The sequence below is a fragment of the Rhinoderma darwinii genome, chromosome 2 (genome assembly GCF_050947455.1).
Source record: "Rhinoderma darwinii isolate aRhiDar2 chromosome 2, aRhiDar2.hap1, whole genome shotgun sequence".
NCBI lineage: Eukaryota > Metazoa > Chordata > Amphibia > Anura > Rhinodermatidae > Rhinoderma > Rhinoderma darwinii.
In genome coordinates this window covers 113,366,169-113,381,358 of record NC_134688.1, presented here as the reverse complement: position 1 = coordinate 113,381,358, position 15,190 = coordinate 113,366,169, and the positions used below count along the sequence as shown (strand labels likewise).

General features: G+C 43.0%; 1 protein-coding gene across 1 annotated transcript in view; it reads left to right on the top strand.

Annotated features, from left to right (window-relative positions):
• The window catches only part of LOC142740777 (inactive dipeptidyl peptidase 10-like), a 172,615-nt gene that overhangs the window by 133,042 nt on the left and 24,383 nt on the right, over window positions 1–15,190 (top strand). The window contains exons 18-21 of the mRNA XM_075850199.1: window positions 738–836; window positions 2,159–2,225; window positions 2,682–2,876; window positions 6,149–6,203. Coding sequence (XP_075706314.1) covers window positions 738–836; window positions 2,159–2,225; window positions 2,682–2,876; window positions 6,149–6,203 — 416 coding nt within the window. The remainder of the gene's footprint in view (window positions 1–737; window positions 837–2,158; window positions 2,226–2,681; window positions 2,877–6,148; window positions 6,204–15,190) is intronic.

Genomic DNA, 15,190 nt, shown 5'->3' with positions numbered 1-15,190 from the left:
CCGCACAGCCACTTGCTATACTTGATCTATTGCGGCTCAGCAAAATAGAAATCTACGAACATGAGGTTCTTAGTAAACATTTTGATCAAGCTCACCTGCCACTTCACGGCGACCTCTTTCAAGTGGGTCCCTACCAAATGTAGTATCCCATGGCAACCAATGCCACTGCAACACAGCACCTGCAGAGGGAGCAACCCAGGAGACCAACAGCACCCATGCTGCCGGCCTAAGCCACCTTGGCTCTGGACCACGTCCCCCCACAGATACAGCACCGCAGCAACATCCACTATATATCTAGCCTATCTGTATTCTGTGTTATTTCTCAGTCTCTTCTCTAGCTTTCTCTGCAGTCCTTTCTCTCTCTTCTATCTGTCTGCCCACAAAGCAGGAGCATTTCCACAGGGCATTTTGGGAAGGCTGCCTGCAAGGCATTATGGGGAAATCCACCTGAGGTCATTTCGTCTAATCTCTAAAATGGCAGCCAGCGGCAGCCAATCTGCCGTGGTTTGTGCACCTCGCACCCTAAAAGTTTTGGAATTCGCATAATCCGAATCTTTTGGGAAATTTGGACTGAATTCGATTAGTGTAAAATCAATTTGCTTATCTGTACTAGACTTCTCTCTTTTATCAAACTTTCAATACATTTTGACTTGAACATGTCTCATCTGCGGTTGTTCCACATGTGCAGTATCTCTATGTACAATACGCAAGGTTTCAGTTCATTTTTTATTTCATAGATTTCCAAATGCTAGAGGACAACCAACTTCTAAAAACCTCCCTTTTTGAGAAGGACATGCCAGAGACACTATACATATATATTCATATCAATAACTACGGTAAGATGTTCTGTTAACAATACTTCAGACATAATATCACCAAAATAACACACAACCTGTGATAGTTATACTAAATACTAGGCTAGCACAAATGCTCTTTTATGACTGTCTCTTGTTTGCACAAAGTCATCTGATAGCCGATACATTTGTGGAACAAGATGGAGACCTCTATAGGCATATGAATGTTGTGGGTAGTCAAATCCGAAGTGTTTCTCGCCGAAAACAGAGATTTATCCGTATTGTTGTTAGATGCATGTTATGAAATGAGAAAAATAGTCAAATTGTGGCAAATTTATCACAATGGCACACGTAGACTTTTGACACAGCTCACTAGACATGTTAGATACTTGATCAAATACTTTAGATACTCTTTATTAAACCACCGCATGGCTGTGGTACTTTACACTTGTGCAAAATATATCAAACTGGCAGATGTGGCATAATTATTACACCTCTCTTCCTTAAAGGATAACTACAATTTCAACAAATTTCCGACATGTCATAGTGGATACGCATACCCATGGTACTAGCTACCCTTCGCCACAGCGTTATTTCTCCAAGGATTTTTTCTATTGACCAGCGGCAATAGACTTTGACAAAGGTCGGATTGTGCCCGAAACTTTTTTCTCTAAATATTGCCTTATTCAAAAAAACATCACCTTTTGCATATTTCATATAAAGGAGTGCTTGAGTTTATCTTTCAAAAATGTCATAGTGACATGCCAGAAGTTTTGATTGGTGGGAACCCATGCACTGAGACCCACACCAATCGCTAAAAGGAAGCGGCAGAAGTGATCGTGTGAGCGATGAGCAGCGTTTATGTTTGGCTTTTTCTGGAAAGCCGATGTAGCGGTGTACGGGCCCATAGACTTTCTATTGAGCCTGTACATTGATTTTTGCAAAGAGCCGAACAGAAACTAAGCGGCTGAGCGCTCACACTAGCACTTCTGCCGCTTCGTTTTAACGATTGATGGGGGTCTCAGTGCTCGGACCCCCACCATTTAAAACTTCTGACATGTCACTATGACATGTCAGAAGTTTGTTGAACGTTTAGTTACCCTTTAACGCACCTCATAGCTGGTCTACAATTACATCAATATTTTGCACCAAAAAAATGGTGCACTTCGATAATAAATTTGGCACATTTTATTACTCCTCGTAGTCATGCCCCATTTGATAAACTTTTCTCGTGTCTTTCAAGGTAGGTTTAATAAGGGCCTAAAATGTCATATAATCCACTTTTTGGGGGTGTAATGTGCAACAGAAATCTGGTAAATTTTGTTTAATAAAATTCTCCAAATTGTTCCTTTTCTACCTTCCAGATCTTCCTGTTCGTCTGACTCTCCCATCAGCATACAAAGATTCACAGTACCCTTTGGTTCTCTGGCTGTAAGTAACATTGTGTTGACTAGGCTATCTTAGTCACCAATTGTACAGTAGTGAGTTATTAAATCTTGAGGTGTTTTTCCTTTCATCATGTCTTGTATAAGTTGAGCATTATTTTTGCTGTTATTTTAACCTTTTTCAAGCTAAATTTCAGCTGCATATACTTAATTGCTTGATAGTGAACCAGGTACATGGCTCATATGTAGATCACATGGCTTGTAGTTGTTCTCTTGCATTGCAATAATTGTCGTAATAACCAATTTCAATAGGACAGTGACAATGTTGAGAATGCAAATGCGGAACAACTATGTATGTAAGCAGTATATTACTCTCCTTAAGTTTATATTAACTGCACTTCAACTAATTCTCCAAGAATACTTTTAAGTTTACAGATCTTTAATAAAAAAAAAAAAGGAATTATTTTTCTTTATTTCACAAAAATATTTTTTCTCCTTACAGTCCAGAAGCTCCTGGGGCACAGCAGGTCACAGAGGAGTTCTCGCTTGGATGGGAGTCAGTGCTTGTGAGCTCATTCCAAATAATTGTGGCACATTTTGATGGTCGGGGATCTAAAAATCAAGGACTAAATTTGCTTCATGAAATCGACCGGAAAATTGGTTCTGTTGATGTTAAAGATTATATACCTTTGATGCAGTATGTCTTCTTTATATAATCCTTTATGACTTAGCAGGACTATCATTATTCAATTCACTTTCAAAATATATTTTCTGCTGATATAATTATTATTATTTGTCTTTTAATGGTTAATTTTAATACAGTTCATTACCACTAATATGCAGAACAGTTTATACTAGGGCCATATTCTCGCACAAAAAAACTGTGTGTTATGTGCAAAATTTGCTGCAGATTTCTCCCATTGCATAACAAATCTTAAAACCATTACAGCCCTGTTTACGTACGGTGCATTCGGAAAGTCTTCAGGTCCCCTTTCACTGTTTCACATTTTGTTATGTTAAGGTCTTGTGATAAAATAAACAAAAAATCATTCTACATCATTCTCCACTCAATACCTCATACTGACAAAGTGAAAACAGAATTTTTGAATTTTTTGCAAATTTATTAAAAAGGAAAAACTCAAATTTCACATGGACATATGTATTCAGACCCTTTGCTATGACACTTAAAATTTATCTCTGGGGGCCTCGCATCTCCCTAGATCATAGTTACATAGTTAGTACGGTTGAAACAAGACACATGTCCATTAAGTTCAACCAAGGGATAGGAAAGTGGAAGGGAAACATTTCTACACATAGGAGCTTATATTTTTTTGTTCTAGGAAACTATCTAAGCTTTTTTTAAAGCCATCTACTGTCCCTGCTGTGACCAGCTCCTGCGGTGACTATTCCATAGATTCACAGTTCTCACAGTAAAGAAGGCTTGTCGCCTCTGCAGATTGAACCTTTTTTTTCTCCAGACGGAGGGAGTGCCCTCTTGTTTTTTGAGGGGGCTTTACATGGAACAGGATTTCACCATATTTTTTGTATGTGCCATTCATATATTTATATAAATTAATCATGTCCCCTCTTAGTCGTCTTTTTTCAAGGCTAAATAGGTTTAATTCTTTTAATCTTTCCTCATAACTTAGATTCTCCATGCCCCTTATTAGCTTCGTTGCTCTTCTTTGTATTTTTCCAACTCCAGGGCATCCTTTCTATGAACTGGAGCCCGGAACTGGACTGCATATTCTAGATGAGTAAAGTGGTAATATAACATCTATGAATTGTTTCTACACCTGTGGTAAATTTATATGATTGGGAAAGACACACCCTTGTCTATATAAGGTCTCACAGCTGACAATGCATATCAGAGCAAAAACCAAGCCATAAGGAGGAAAGAACTGCCTGTAGAGCTGAGACACAGAATTGTGTGAAGGCACAGATCTGTGGAAGGGTACAAAAAAAGCCTGTTGCACTGAAAATTCCCAAAAGCACAGAAGCCTCCATAATTCTTAAATTGAAGAAGTTTGGAACAACCAGGACTATTCCCATAGCTGGCCGCCCCACCAAACTAAGTAATCAGGGGAGAAGGGCCTTGGTAAGAGAGGTGACCAAGAACCCAATGGTCACTTTGGCTGAGCTCCAAGCATCCTGTGTGCAAATGGTAGAAACTTCCAGAATGTCAACCATCACTGCAGCACTCCACCAATCTGGGCTTTATGGCAGAGTGCCCAGAAAGAATCCTCTCCTCAGTAAAAGACACATGAAAGCCAGTCTGGAGTTTGCAAAAAAAGCACCTAAAGGACTCTCAGACTGTAGGAGACAAAATTCTGTGGTCTGATTAAACCAAGTTTGAACTTTTTGGCATCAATTCTAAGCGTCATATCTAGAGGAAACCAGGCACTGCTCATCACCTGCCCAATACCATCCCTACAGTGAAGCATGGTGGTTGCAGCATCATTCTGTGTGGGGGGGGGGTTCAGCGGCTGGGACAGGGAGACTAGTCAGAGTTGAGGGAAAGATGAATGAGGCAAAGTACATTATTTATTATTAATAAATATTATTAATAAATAAATGTATTTATTTATTTCATTATCTTTCATAAAAACCTGATCCAGGGTGCTCTTGACCTCAGAATGGGCCGAGGGTTCTCCTCTCAACAAGACAATGACCCTAAGCACACAGCCAAGACAACACAGGAATGGCTTAGGGAGAACTCTGTGAAGGTCTTTGAGTGGCCCAGCCAAAGCCCTGACTTGAACCCAATGGAACATCTCTGGAGAGACCTGAAAATGGCTGTCCACCGATGGTCCACATCCAACCTGACAGAGCTTGAGAGGATCGGCAGAGAAGAATGGCAGAAAATCACCAAATCCAGGTGTGCAGACCTTGTGACATCATACCCAAGAAGACTGGGGGCTCCCAAAGGTGCTTCAACTAAGTACAGAGTAAAGGGTCTGAATACTTACTGTATGTCAATGCAATATTTTACTTTTTCCTTTTCAATAAATTAGCAAAGATTACTAACATTCCGTTTTCACTGTGTCATTATGGGGTATTGAGTGCAGAATGATGGGGAAAAACTGGATTTTATTTTATTTTAGCACAAGGTCTCAACATAACAAAATGTGAAAAAAAATTTAAAGGTTCTGAAGACTTTCCGAATGCATTGTACCTTGCACTGTATTTGTTGCAGATTTTTGGTGTCTGCACCAAAAATCTGCAACAAATAAACCACGTGTAAACATGGCTTTTGTATCTGCAAGTAAAGAAGATCACATGACTCATACATACAGAAAAGCTGAGTCCATGGAGTCCATATGGTTCCATACTACCGAGCTGTAGGCACTCTGTCACCATATGGAGCCTCTTTACTGCACCGTATTCTCCCAATATTGGATAACCCTCTAGTCACTGTTTACACACAGCTATCATAGCGAATACTGTAATTATAGTGAAGACATTTTTATGGAGGTTTCAAAATAAGACCTATGAACATATCTATTAAGGTGCCCATAAACATTGGACAAGGCTCATCCAAACCTGCCAATTTCTTCAGGATCAGCTGACGATCTCATGTGTATTGGGTCACCCGATTCCTAAATCCAGCATGTCTGATCTTTTGTTACCACGGGAGATAAGCCGCTGCCTGAGGTATTCGGCCGATAGTTATTTAGTGTGTATATAATTTTGTAGTTTCTGCTGGATCAAAGCAAAAACTTTTACTCTTTTGCTCTTTCGGTCCTCTACAAGGTCAGTAATAAATATATCGTAAGGTATATGAGATTTTTGTTTATCTCACATAATATCAGATAACTCAGACATTTGTAATAAAGCAGGACCTTCAGTAAAGCAGGTGTCTCATAATTCTGTATAGTAATGATCTTAGGACAAGGTGATCAATACAAGAGAATGGACAGTCGGCTTGAGTCTCTCTCGACTTAATTAAACAATATTTTTTTCTCCTAGGCAATTGAAACAGCTGCCGTTTGTTGACCAAAATCGCATTGCAGTGTATGGGAAAGTAAGTAAATTATGTTGTAGTAAATGCTTAAATTAAATATGTTCTCTTGAAGTACATTTTATATGCCACAGTTTGTCTATGGCTGGGTTCACACTGTGCCTTTTTGTTGCGTTTTTAATGTTACATAGTACGGTGGAAAAAAGACACATGTCCATCAAGTTTAACCAAGGGATGGGAAAAAGGGAAGGGATAAAACAAAAATTCTACACCTTCACATAGGAGCTGATATTTTAGGAAATATATATATAGAAAATTATCTAACCCTTTGCGTGTGCATTTTTCTTTTTTGTTTTGGTAGCTAGACTCCCATGTCTCTCAATGGGAGTTCATCAACCAAAAATACACATGGTCAAAATGCAACAAAAAAACAGAGTGAGCCCAGCCTAAAAAGTTTAATCTTTTGCTTTACTTCAACTAGTTTTCTGTTACCAGCGGTGCATCGTGGGAGCTCAGATGTCAGTCACACAATGAGAACTTAACTTTTAGGCTGGATTCACACAAGCACATTACGTCCGTAATGGACGGTCGTATTTCGGCCGCAAGTCCCGGACCGAACACACTGCAGGGAGCCGGGCTCCTAGCATCATAGTTATGTACGATGCTAGGAGTCCCTGCCTCGCTGCCGGACAACTGTCCCGTATTGTAATCATGTTTTCAGTACAGGACAGTTGTCCGGCAGCGTGGCAGGGACTCCTAGCGTCGTACATAACTATGATGCTAGGAGCCCGGCTCCCTGCAGTGTGTTCGGTCCGGGACTTCCAGCCGAAATACGTCCGTCCATTACGGACGTAATGTGCTCGTGTGAATCCAGCCTTAGATTAAGTAGTAAGGCAGGTAGGAGCAGCACAAGTGCAAATTACCAAATAAATGGTCGGTGCTAAGCTTCAAATGATAGGAGTGACTTCTCCCCATATGATGTATAACAAAAAGACAAGAGCATGGAAGCAGCACTCACGAAAAAAAGTGCAGTTTATTCACCCAACAAATGCAAAGTTTCACTTCCTCAATGGAAGCATTTTCTTTTAGATTACATGTCAGACAAAGGAATGGAGCTAAATTGTGGACCAAACACAACCTGGTGCATTTGGAATGAATGTTGGCAGCCTCCACTAGAGGGAGCATAGGAGCGTCCTGCCTACCGCATACAAGAGAATCGGTCACTAGGTTTATGCTGCCCTATCTGAGGGCAGCATAAAGCAGTGACTGACCCCTGAATATAGTGGTGTGCTCATTTTAAAGCAAATTTGTCGCCTACTAGTAGTAACAGGCATGCTGATGTGACTTTGTGACTGTGTGACTTTTTGCTGTAGCACGCTGTGAGCTTGGAGTCTGGTGTATTCATGAACTACAGACTGCCCCCACCCTTTTTTACCCTAATCACAGTTAGGCCAGAATCACACGAACGAGTGCAAACTCAGACGTGAAAAACTGCAGTTTTTCACGTCCAAGTCCGTTTTCACGGATCCACATAGACTTGAGTCTATTGAGGGTTCCGTGAAAACGGAACAAAATAAGACATGTTCCGTTTTTAAACGGACCCTTCACACGGTCTGTTGAAACAGCTGTGTGAACGGCCCTATTGGAATACATGCGTCCGTGCGACAGCCGTTGTTTTAAAGATAAAGCAAGTAAACAACGTCTGACTGCACCATAATGGGAAGAAAGCTGTGACTCAAAGGCAAGTGGGCAGCTGTCAATCAAAGGCACGCAGATCTTGAATACTGTGGACACCAAACTCACGGCACTTACAATGCACTGCAAAGAAGAAAATGTAATTTCAGCCCCCAAAAAAATCATATTTACACATAAAAGTCATATAGTTGATAAATTTGCTTCAATGCACTAATAAAACAGTATGTAGTAAGATCGTATGCTCCCTCAAGTGGTGGCTCCATGCATCCAGAAATTTATCATTTAACAATATGTTTATGTAGAGGATCAGAAAATCGGAGTTCGTAGAAACAACTAAGATACCTTTAAGGATGTGGAATAAATATGCTCTAAAGGAGATGGGTGTAATGTCCGTAGCTGCGGGCTGTCAGCTCCAACCTCCCCCTGACAGCCGCAGCCACGAGTCGGCAAGTGCTGGCCCCAGCCTCCTCCTCAGGAGACGCCAGCGCTCGCGTCCACTCACCTCTGCCGGATCCCGTAGGGTGCGCACGCACGCTCGTGCCCGCTCTTAAAGGGGCAGCGCGCGCACCGGACCTCATGGACGAACTTTGACCCGTGAGTACCCTGGACTATAAGAGGGGTCCAGGCCCCTAGTTCTATGCCTGAGCATTGTTGTGTTTCCTTAGTCTGTCTATGCAAATGGTCCCCTAGTGTTTCCTGCTCCCAGTGTTTCCTGTTCCTGTAACCTGTATCCCGATCTAGTGCCGTGCTTGCTATAGTCGTGTTGTGCTGGATACCACCCTTGTCTGCTTCTCTACGCCTGACGTACACCTGCTGCCTAGCTCGTGCCAAGCTACTGTCCGTGCTGCCACAGGTACCCTATATCCTATAGACTCAGAGCTGCGCCCTGTTGGCCAGCTGCCTTACCGCCAAGGCGGTACGGCCCAGTGGGTCCACAGACTCTTCGTGACAGTACGATCAGGCCATGTACCCCGCTGGCCAGTTCAAAACTGTTAGGACGACACAGGAGATGCGAGCGGATATGCTGGACCTCTGGTCCCGACAGGACCAACTCCTCCAGGCGTTGAGCATTCTTGCACGTCGGCAGGAGGCACAAGCTGCCGTTCCTCCTACTACACTTCCTGGCACTAAGGTCTGGCTGTCGTCTAGGAATATCCGACTGAGGGTGCCATCATGTAAATTTGCCCCCAGGTTCCTCGGACAGTTCGAGGTCCTGCAACAGATCAACCCTGTCGCCTACAAGCTTCGGCTGCCTCCTACCTTCAGGATTCCCAACTCCTTCGATGTCTCCCTCCTGAAACCGGTGATCCTAAACCGCTATTCCAAGACTCCCAGCCCTGCGGTTGCCTCCAGTGGCCCCTCGGACATCTTTGAGGTCAAGCAGATCTTGGACACCAAGAGAGTGAGAGGAAATACTTTTTATTTGGTGGATTGGAGGGGGTTCGGCCCCGAAGAGAGGTCCTGGGAGCCAAAGGAGAACCTCAATGCCCCTACTCTTCTGAAGAAGTTTCTCTCACGCTCTGGCCTCAAGAAGAGGGGGCGTAAGAGGGGGGATACTGTAATGTCCGTAGCTGTCAGCTCCAACCTCCCCCTGACAGCCGCAGCCAAGAGTCGGCAAGCGCTGGCCCCAGCCTCCTCCTCAGGAGACGCCAGCACTCGCGTCCACTCACCTCTGCCGATTCCCGTAGGGTGCGCACGCACGCTCGTGCCCGCTCTTAAAGGGGCAGCGCACGCACCGGACCTCATGGACGAACTTTGACCCGTGAGTACCCTAGACTATAAGAAGGGTCCAGCCCCCTAGTTCTATGCCTGAGCGCTGTTGTGTTTCCTTAGTCTGTCTATGCAAATGGTCCCCTAGTGTTTCCTGCTCCCAGTGTTTCCTGTTCCTGTTCCCTGTATCCCGATCTAGTGCCGTGCTTGCTATAGTCGTGCTGTGCTGGATACCACGCTTGTCTGCTTCTCCACAGCTGACATCCACCTGCTGCCTAGTTCCTGCCAAGCTACTGTCCGTGCTGCCACAGGTACCCTATATCCTATAGACAGACCTGCGCCCTGTTGGCCAGCTGCCTTACCGCCAAGGCGGTACAGCGCAGTGGGTCCACAGACCCTTCGTGACAATGGGCTTAAAGATGGAATTGTCTGACATTCATTTGAGGTACTTAAAGAGGCTCTGTCACCAGATTTTGCAACCCCTATCTGCTATTGCAGCAGATCGGCGCTGCAATGTAGATTACAGTAACGTTTTTATTTTTAAAAAACGAGCATTTTTGGCCAAGTTATGACCATTTTTGTAGTTATGCAAATGAGGCTTGCAAAAGTCCAAGTGGGTGTGTTTAAAAGTAAAAGTCCAAGTGGGCGTGTATTATGTGCGTACATCGGGGCGTTTTTAATACTTTTACTAGCTGGGCGCTCTGAAGAGAAGTATCATCCACTTCTCTTCAGAACGCCCAGCTTCTGACAGTGCAGATCTGTGACGTCACTCACAGGTCCTGCATCGTGTCGGCCACATCGGCACTAGAGGCTACAGTTGATTCTGCAGCAGCATCAGCGTTTGCAGGTAAGTCGATCTTACCTGCAAACGCCGATGCTGCTGCAGAATCAACTGTAGCCTCTGGTGCCGATGTGGCCGACACGATGCAGGACCTGTGAGTGACGTCACAGATCTGCACTGCCAGAAGCTGGGTGTTCTGAAGAGAAGTGGATGATACTTCTCTTCAGAGCGCCCAGCTAGTAAAAGTATTAAAAACGCCCCGATGTACGCACATAATACACGCCCACTTGGACTTTTAGTTTTAAACACACCCACTTGGACTTTTGCAAGCCTCATTTGCATAACTACAAAAATGGTCATAACTTGGCCAAAAATGCTCGTTTTTTAAAAATAAAAACGTTACTGTAATCTCCATTGCAGCGCCTATCTGCTGCAATAGCAGATAGGGGTTGCAAAATCTGGTGACAGAGCCTCTTTAAAGGAAGCTTTGCCAAATTTACATTTTCAACCTTGGGAACGAAATGGAATTTATTCCTTGACAGAACTCTATGAGGGGAGGGGACCTAAGACATTTGTGGAATTGAAGGAAGCATACAACATACCAAATTCACAGATCTTTCATCATTTAAAACTTAACTCACTTTTAAAGGGTTGGGGAATACTTTCGAAAATAAGAACAGCTAGATGCACATCTCAGGGGTATAGTAGATACACGTACCTTCACTTAGGTAAAAAAAAATAAAGGAGGTGTTTCTGCTATTTATAGAGATATTATAGACCCGATAGCATGAGGGAAGCTCACTTACATGTTGAGTTGGGAAAATGAGTTTAAAAAAAGCTATTTATTGAGAGTCTGGCGTCAGGAAATAATACAAGGAAATAAGTATTCCTATTGTATTAATCACATAGAAGCCACAAAAAAAGATGCAACTAAGGGCCTGATCACAACAGCGTTTGTTTCCGCTGAGGGGTTCCGTCTGAGGTTATCATCGGGTTAACGCCTCAGCGGAAAGTAAAACGGAAACCTCAGCTTCCGTTTCCCTCACCATTGAACTCAATGTTGACGGAAAGCTAGCTAATGGTTTCCGTCTGTCACCGTTGTGACAGGGTTCCGTTGTTTTGGATGGAATCAATAGCACAGTCGACTATGTCAGAATAGCTTTAGAATCCTTTCTTAAAAGGGTTTTCCCCATCTTGGACATTTATGGTATATCCTTTTATATGCCATAAAAGTCTGATAGATGCGGGTCCCACCTCTGGGAACTGCACCTATCTCTAGAACGGGGCCCCCTAATCCCCATTCTAGCTTACTCGGCTCCCGCTGCCTCCTGGCCACACACTGGTTAGGTGGTCGGGAGTTACGGAAACAGCCGAACTCACTGAGCTATGCTGTTTCTGTAACTCCCATAGAAATGAATGGGAGTTACAGAAACAGCGTAGCACAGTGAGCTACGCTGTTTTCGTAGCTACCGAGTTCCGGAAGGTGTAGTTTTTTGTATTGCTATACATTTTCCTATCATAAAGCAAGAGAAAAAAATTGTTAACTTTTTTTTTCTTGGGATTTATTTAAAATTGTTTTATAAACTTTATTGGACATTTTTTTTTTAGTCCCTTTTTGAGACTTCTACATTTAATCAACTGATCGCTTCTATAAAACATTGTAATATTTCTGTATTGAAATATAATATGTCTGACAGGCCACCTATTAGGCCCTGCATCACAGGGTGCCGATGGGCTTGCCTTCCTGTTTAGGTACCGCGGTCGCTATTGAATACGGCATCTAAGGGGTTAAACAACTGAGATCGGCGTTATCTCTGATCCTGGCCATTGGAGCATGGTGTCAGCTCAATAATACAACATACTCACCGCAACATAATATTACGGTGCAGCGAAGGGGGTTAAGGTCTACAAGCCCATACTAGCACTGAACTGAGGGTAAAGAAGGGCCAATTAAGCTTAACAGTTCTTATACCGCACTTTCTTTCAGGCCTCATGCAAACGATCGTATGGCAGATCCGTGTGTACGAACCATAATAGTGCTGCCATGGAGATGTACGGGGCCTTACTGTATCTCTGTATACCTCCAAGCTCATACAAAGTTTTTTTTCTGAAAAATAATCGTGATATGCTCAATTACATGCCATATGTATGGACCTATTCTCACCTATAAGCAATTCATCTAGTGGTGAATAGCTCTGTACATAAGGCACCCAACGAAGCACTGTACGGCAGCTCATAGTCTGTCTCTGCCGTGTGCATGAGGCCTTAATGATAATTTTAAACTCTTCTTTAGCTGGAGAAGCTCTGTAAGGTAGCACTGGGACAAAACAAACAACTAAAGTCAGAGAATACATATATCAGTCATTCCATCATATTGACTAATTGGCTGCAGACCATTAGCTTAATTTACTGGAAACAATGTCAGCTATGCGTATATTTTGCTGAGATTGAATATGAGCCTCCTCTTAATTTGTTATTTATGGATTCAATAAATCACAAGTGACAATATTAGTCAATAAATATTCAGTCTGTTGAGTGGTGTCCAGAGGTTTTCACGGGAGGTACATTTATATATAAAGAATAGAGGAAAGCAGCACCTTGATAATTACCATATGATGTGGCTGCCTTGATCCAGTGTCCAAGTCACACAAAATAGAAGAAAAGATCGCAGCACTCCAGGAATTTAAATATATATATACACACACCAACACATTACACCTATAGGAGCTTTTATTATATCCCATTCTAAATCCATAGGCAATAATATGGAGTTGGTCCCCCCTTTTGCAGCTAAAACAGATTCCACTTTTCTGGCAAGGCTTTCTACAAGATTTTGGAGTGTGTCTATGGGAATTTTCACTTATTCGTCCAGAAGAGCATTTGTGAAGTCGGACACGGATATTGGATGAGAGGGCATGGCTCACAATCTCCGTTCTAGTTCAGCCTAAAGGTGTTCAATGGGAGGCCAGTCAACTCCACACCAAACTCACCCAACCATGCCTTTATGGACCTCGCTTTGTGCACTGGGTACAGTCATGCTGGAACAGAAAAGGGCCTTCTCCAAACTGTTCCCACAAGGTCGGAAGCAGACAATTGTCCAAAATGAAAATTATGCTGAAGCATTAGGATTTCCCATCACTGGAACTAAGGGACCTAGGCCAACCCCTGAAAAACAACCCCATAGCATTATCCCTTCTCCACCAAATTTTAAAGTTGGCACAATGTAGTCAGGAAGGTAACTTTCTTTTGGCATTTTCTACAAACAGACTCATCCATCAGTTTCCACTGCTCCGGAATCTAGTGGCGGTATGCTTTACACCACTCCATCCGATGCTTGGCATTGTTCTCAGTGATATAAGGCTTGCATGCAGCTGATCTGCCATTTAAACCCATGTCCTGAAGCTCCCGGCGCACAGTTTTTGTGCAGATGTTAATATCTGCAGAGGTTCGGGAATTCTGCAGTTATTGAGTCAGCAGAGCGTTTGCGACTTTTGTGCACTATGCGCCTCAGCACTCAGTAACCCCGCTCTGTAACTTTACATGGTCTGCCACTTCATGGCTGAGCTGCTGTGGTTCCAAATGCTTCCACTTTGCAGTAATACCACTCTCAGTTGATCATGGAATATCTAGGAAGGAAGAGATTTCACAAACTGACTTGTTGCAATGGGGCAACCCTATTACACTACTTCGGATTCAGTGAGCTCTTTAGAACCTATTTTTTCACAAATGTTTGTAAAGGTGACTGCATGGCTAGGTGCTGTATTTTATACACCTGTGGCTCATAAAGTTAAAGCTATAGAGTCACAACCAACCACTGGCCTCCCCTCTGAAATGCTCAATGTGTGCACTTGCTCCATAAGACACGGGTCAAAGGCAGCGGGGTGAAGCTTGCGGTCTGTTGTAATGACATTGGTACATCCCCTAACTGCTGTAATAGTGTGGAGTACACCGCCTAGAAATCAGGAAACAAGCCCCACGCGGGCATGTTGACCTCACCTCATAATATTACTGTCCTGTATGCCAGCGCAACCTGTGAGTTTGTAAACAGATCACACAAAACTACTACACCAGGAGCATCTGTTCAGATATTAAAATACTTACTGCCCGTACGTCTACCTACCAAATAATTCTTGAATTGTGTTACGCCTCAGTCATTGTAAGATCAATATTCATTGATTACTCCCCCCTCCAGTTATAAAATATGTCTTTGTTCTCTGCGGGCTTCGTCTTGAGCACTCAATTACATTATTCACAGGGTAGAAGAAGGAAGATAAATAATGTAGTTCTTTTTTTCCCCTCTTTGAGTTAAGGTTTTAAGTGTTTTACGTCTAGCTTAATATAAGGCAGCGTCCGTGTAGAATGGATTAGGATTTACAGCAGGGTGGGGGCACATTTTTATGTAAATAATAGATGTGTATGTTTATGATCCATTTTTGCATTTACTGCTTATATGTAGGCACTGTGAAGTCACAGCTTTGATACAGACCTGTTATGCAGTCTAAAGAGCTCCTTAAAAGAATTTTCCATTTTTTCTTTTGCAAACCAAGCTTAATCACTGTAAAGTTCTGCAAGTTTTTAATACACTTGGTGTTTTAATTCCTCTCCATTTTCAAGATCTATGTTTGTGGTTGGTCATATTTACATCCAGAGGATGAAACCTCTACAGACTTAAAGAGGTATTCCGGTTAAAACAAGTTACCCCCTATCCGTAGGGTAGGGGGTAACTTGCTCATCGGTGGGTGTCCGACAGCTGGGCCACCCACCGTTTACGAGAACGGGGGTTCCCATACCCCTCGATTTAACTGAGCGGCTGGTCGCTCATGTGCACTGCCGCTCCATTCATTCTCTATGGCAGCGCCGGAAA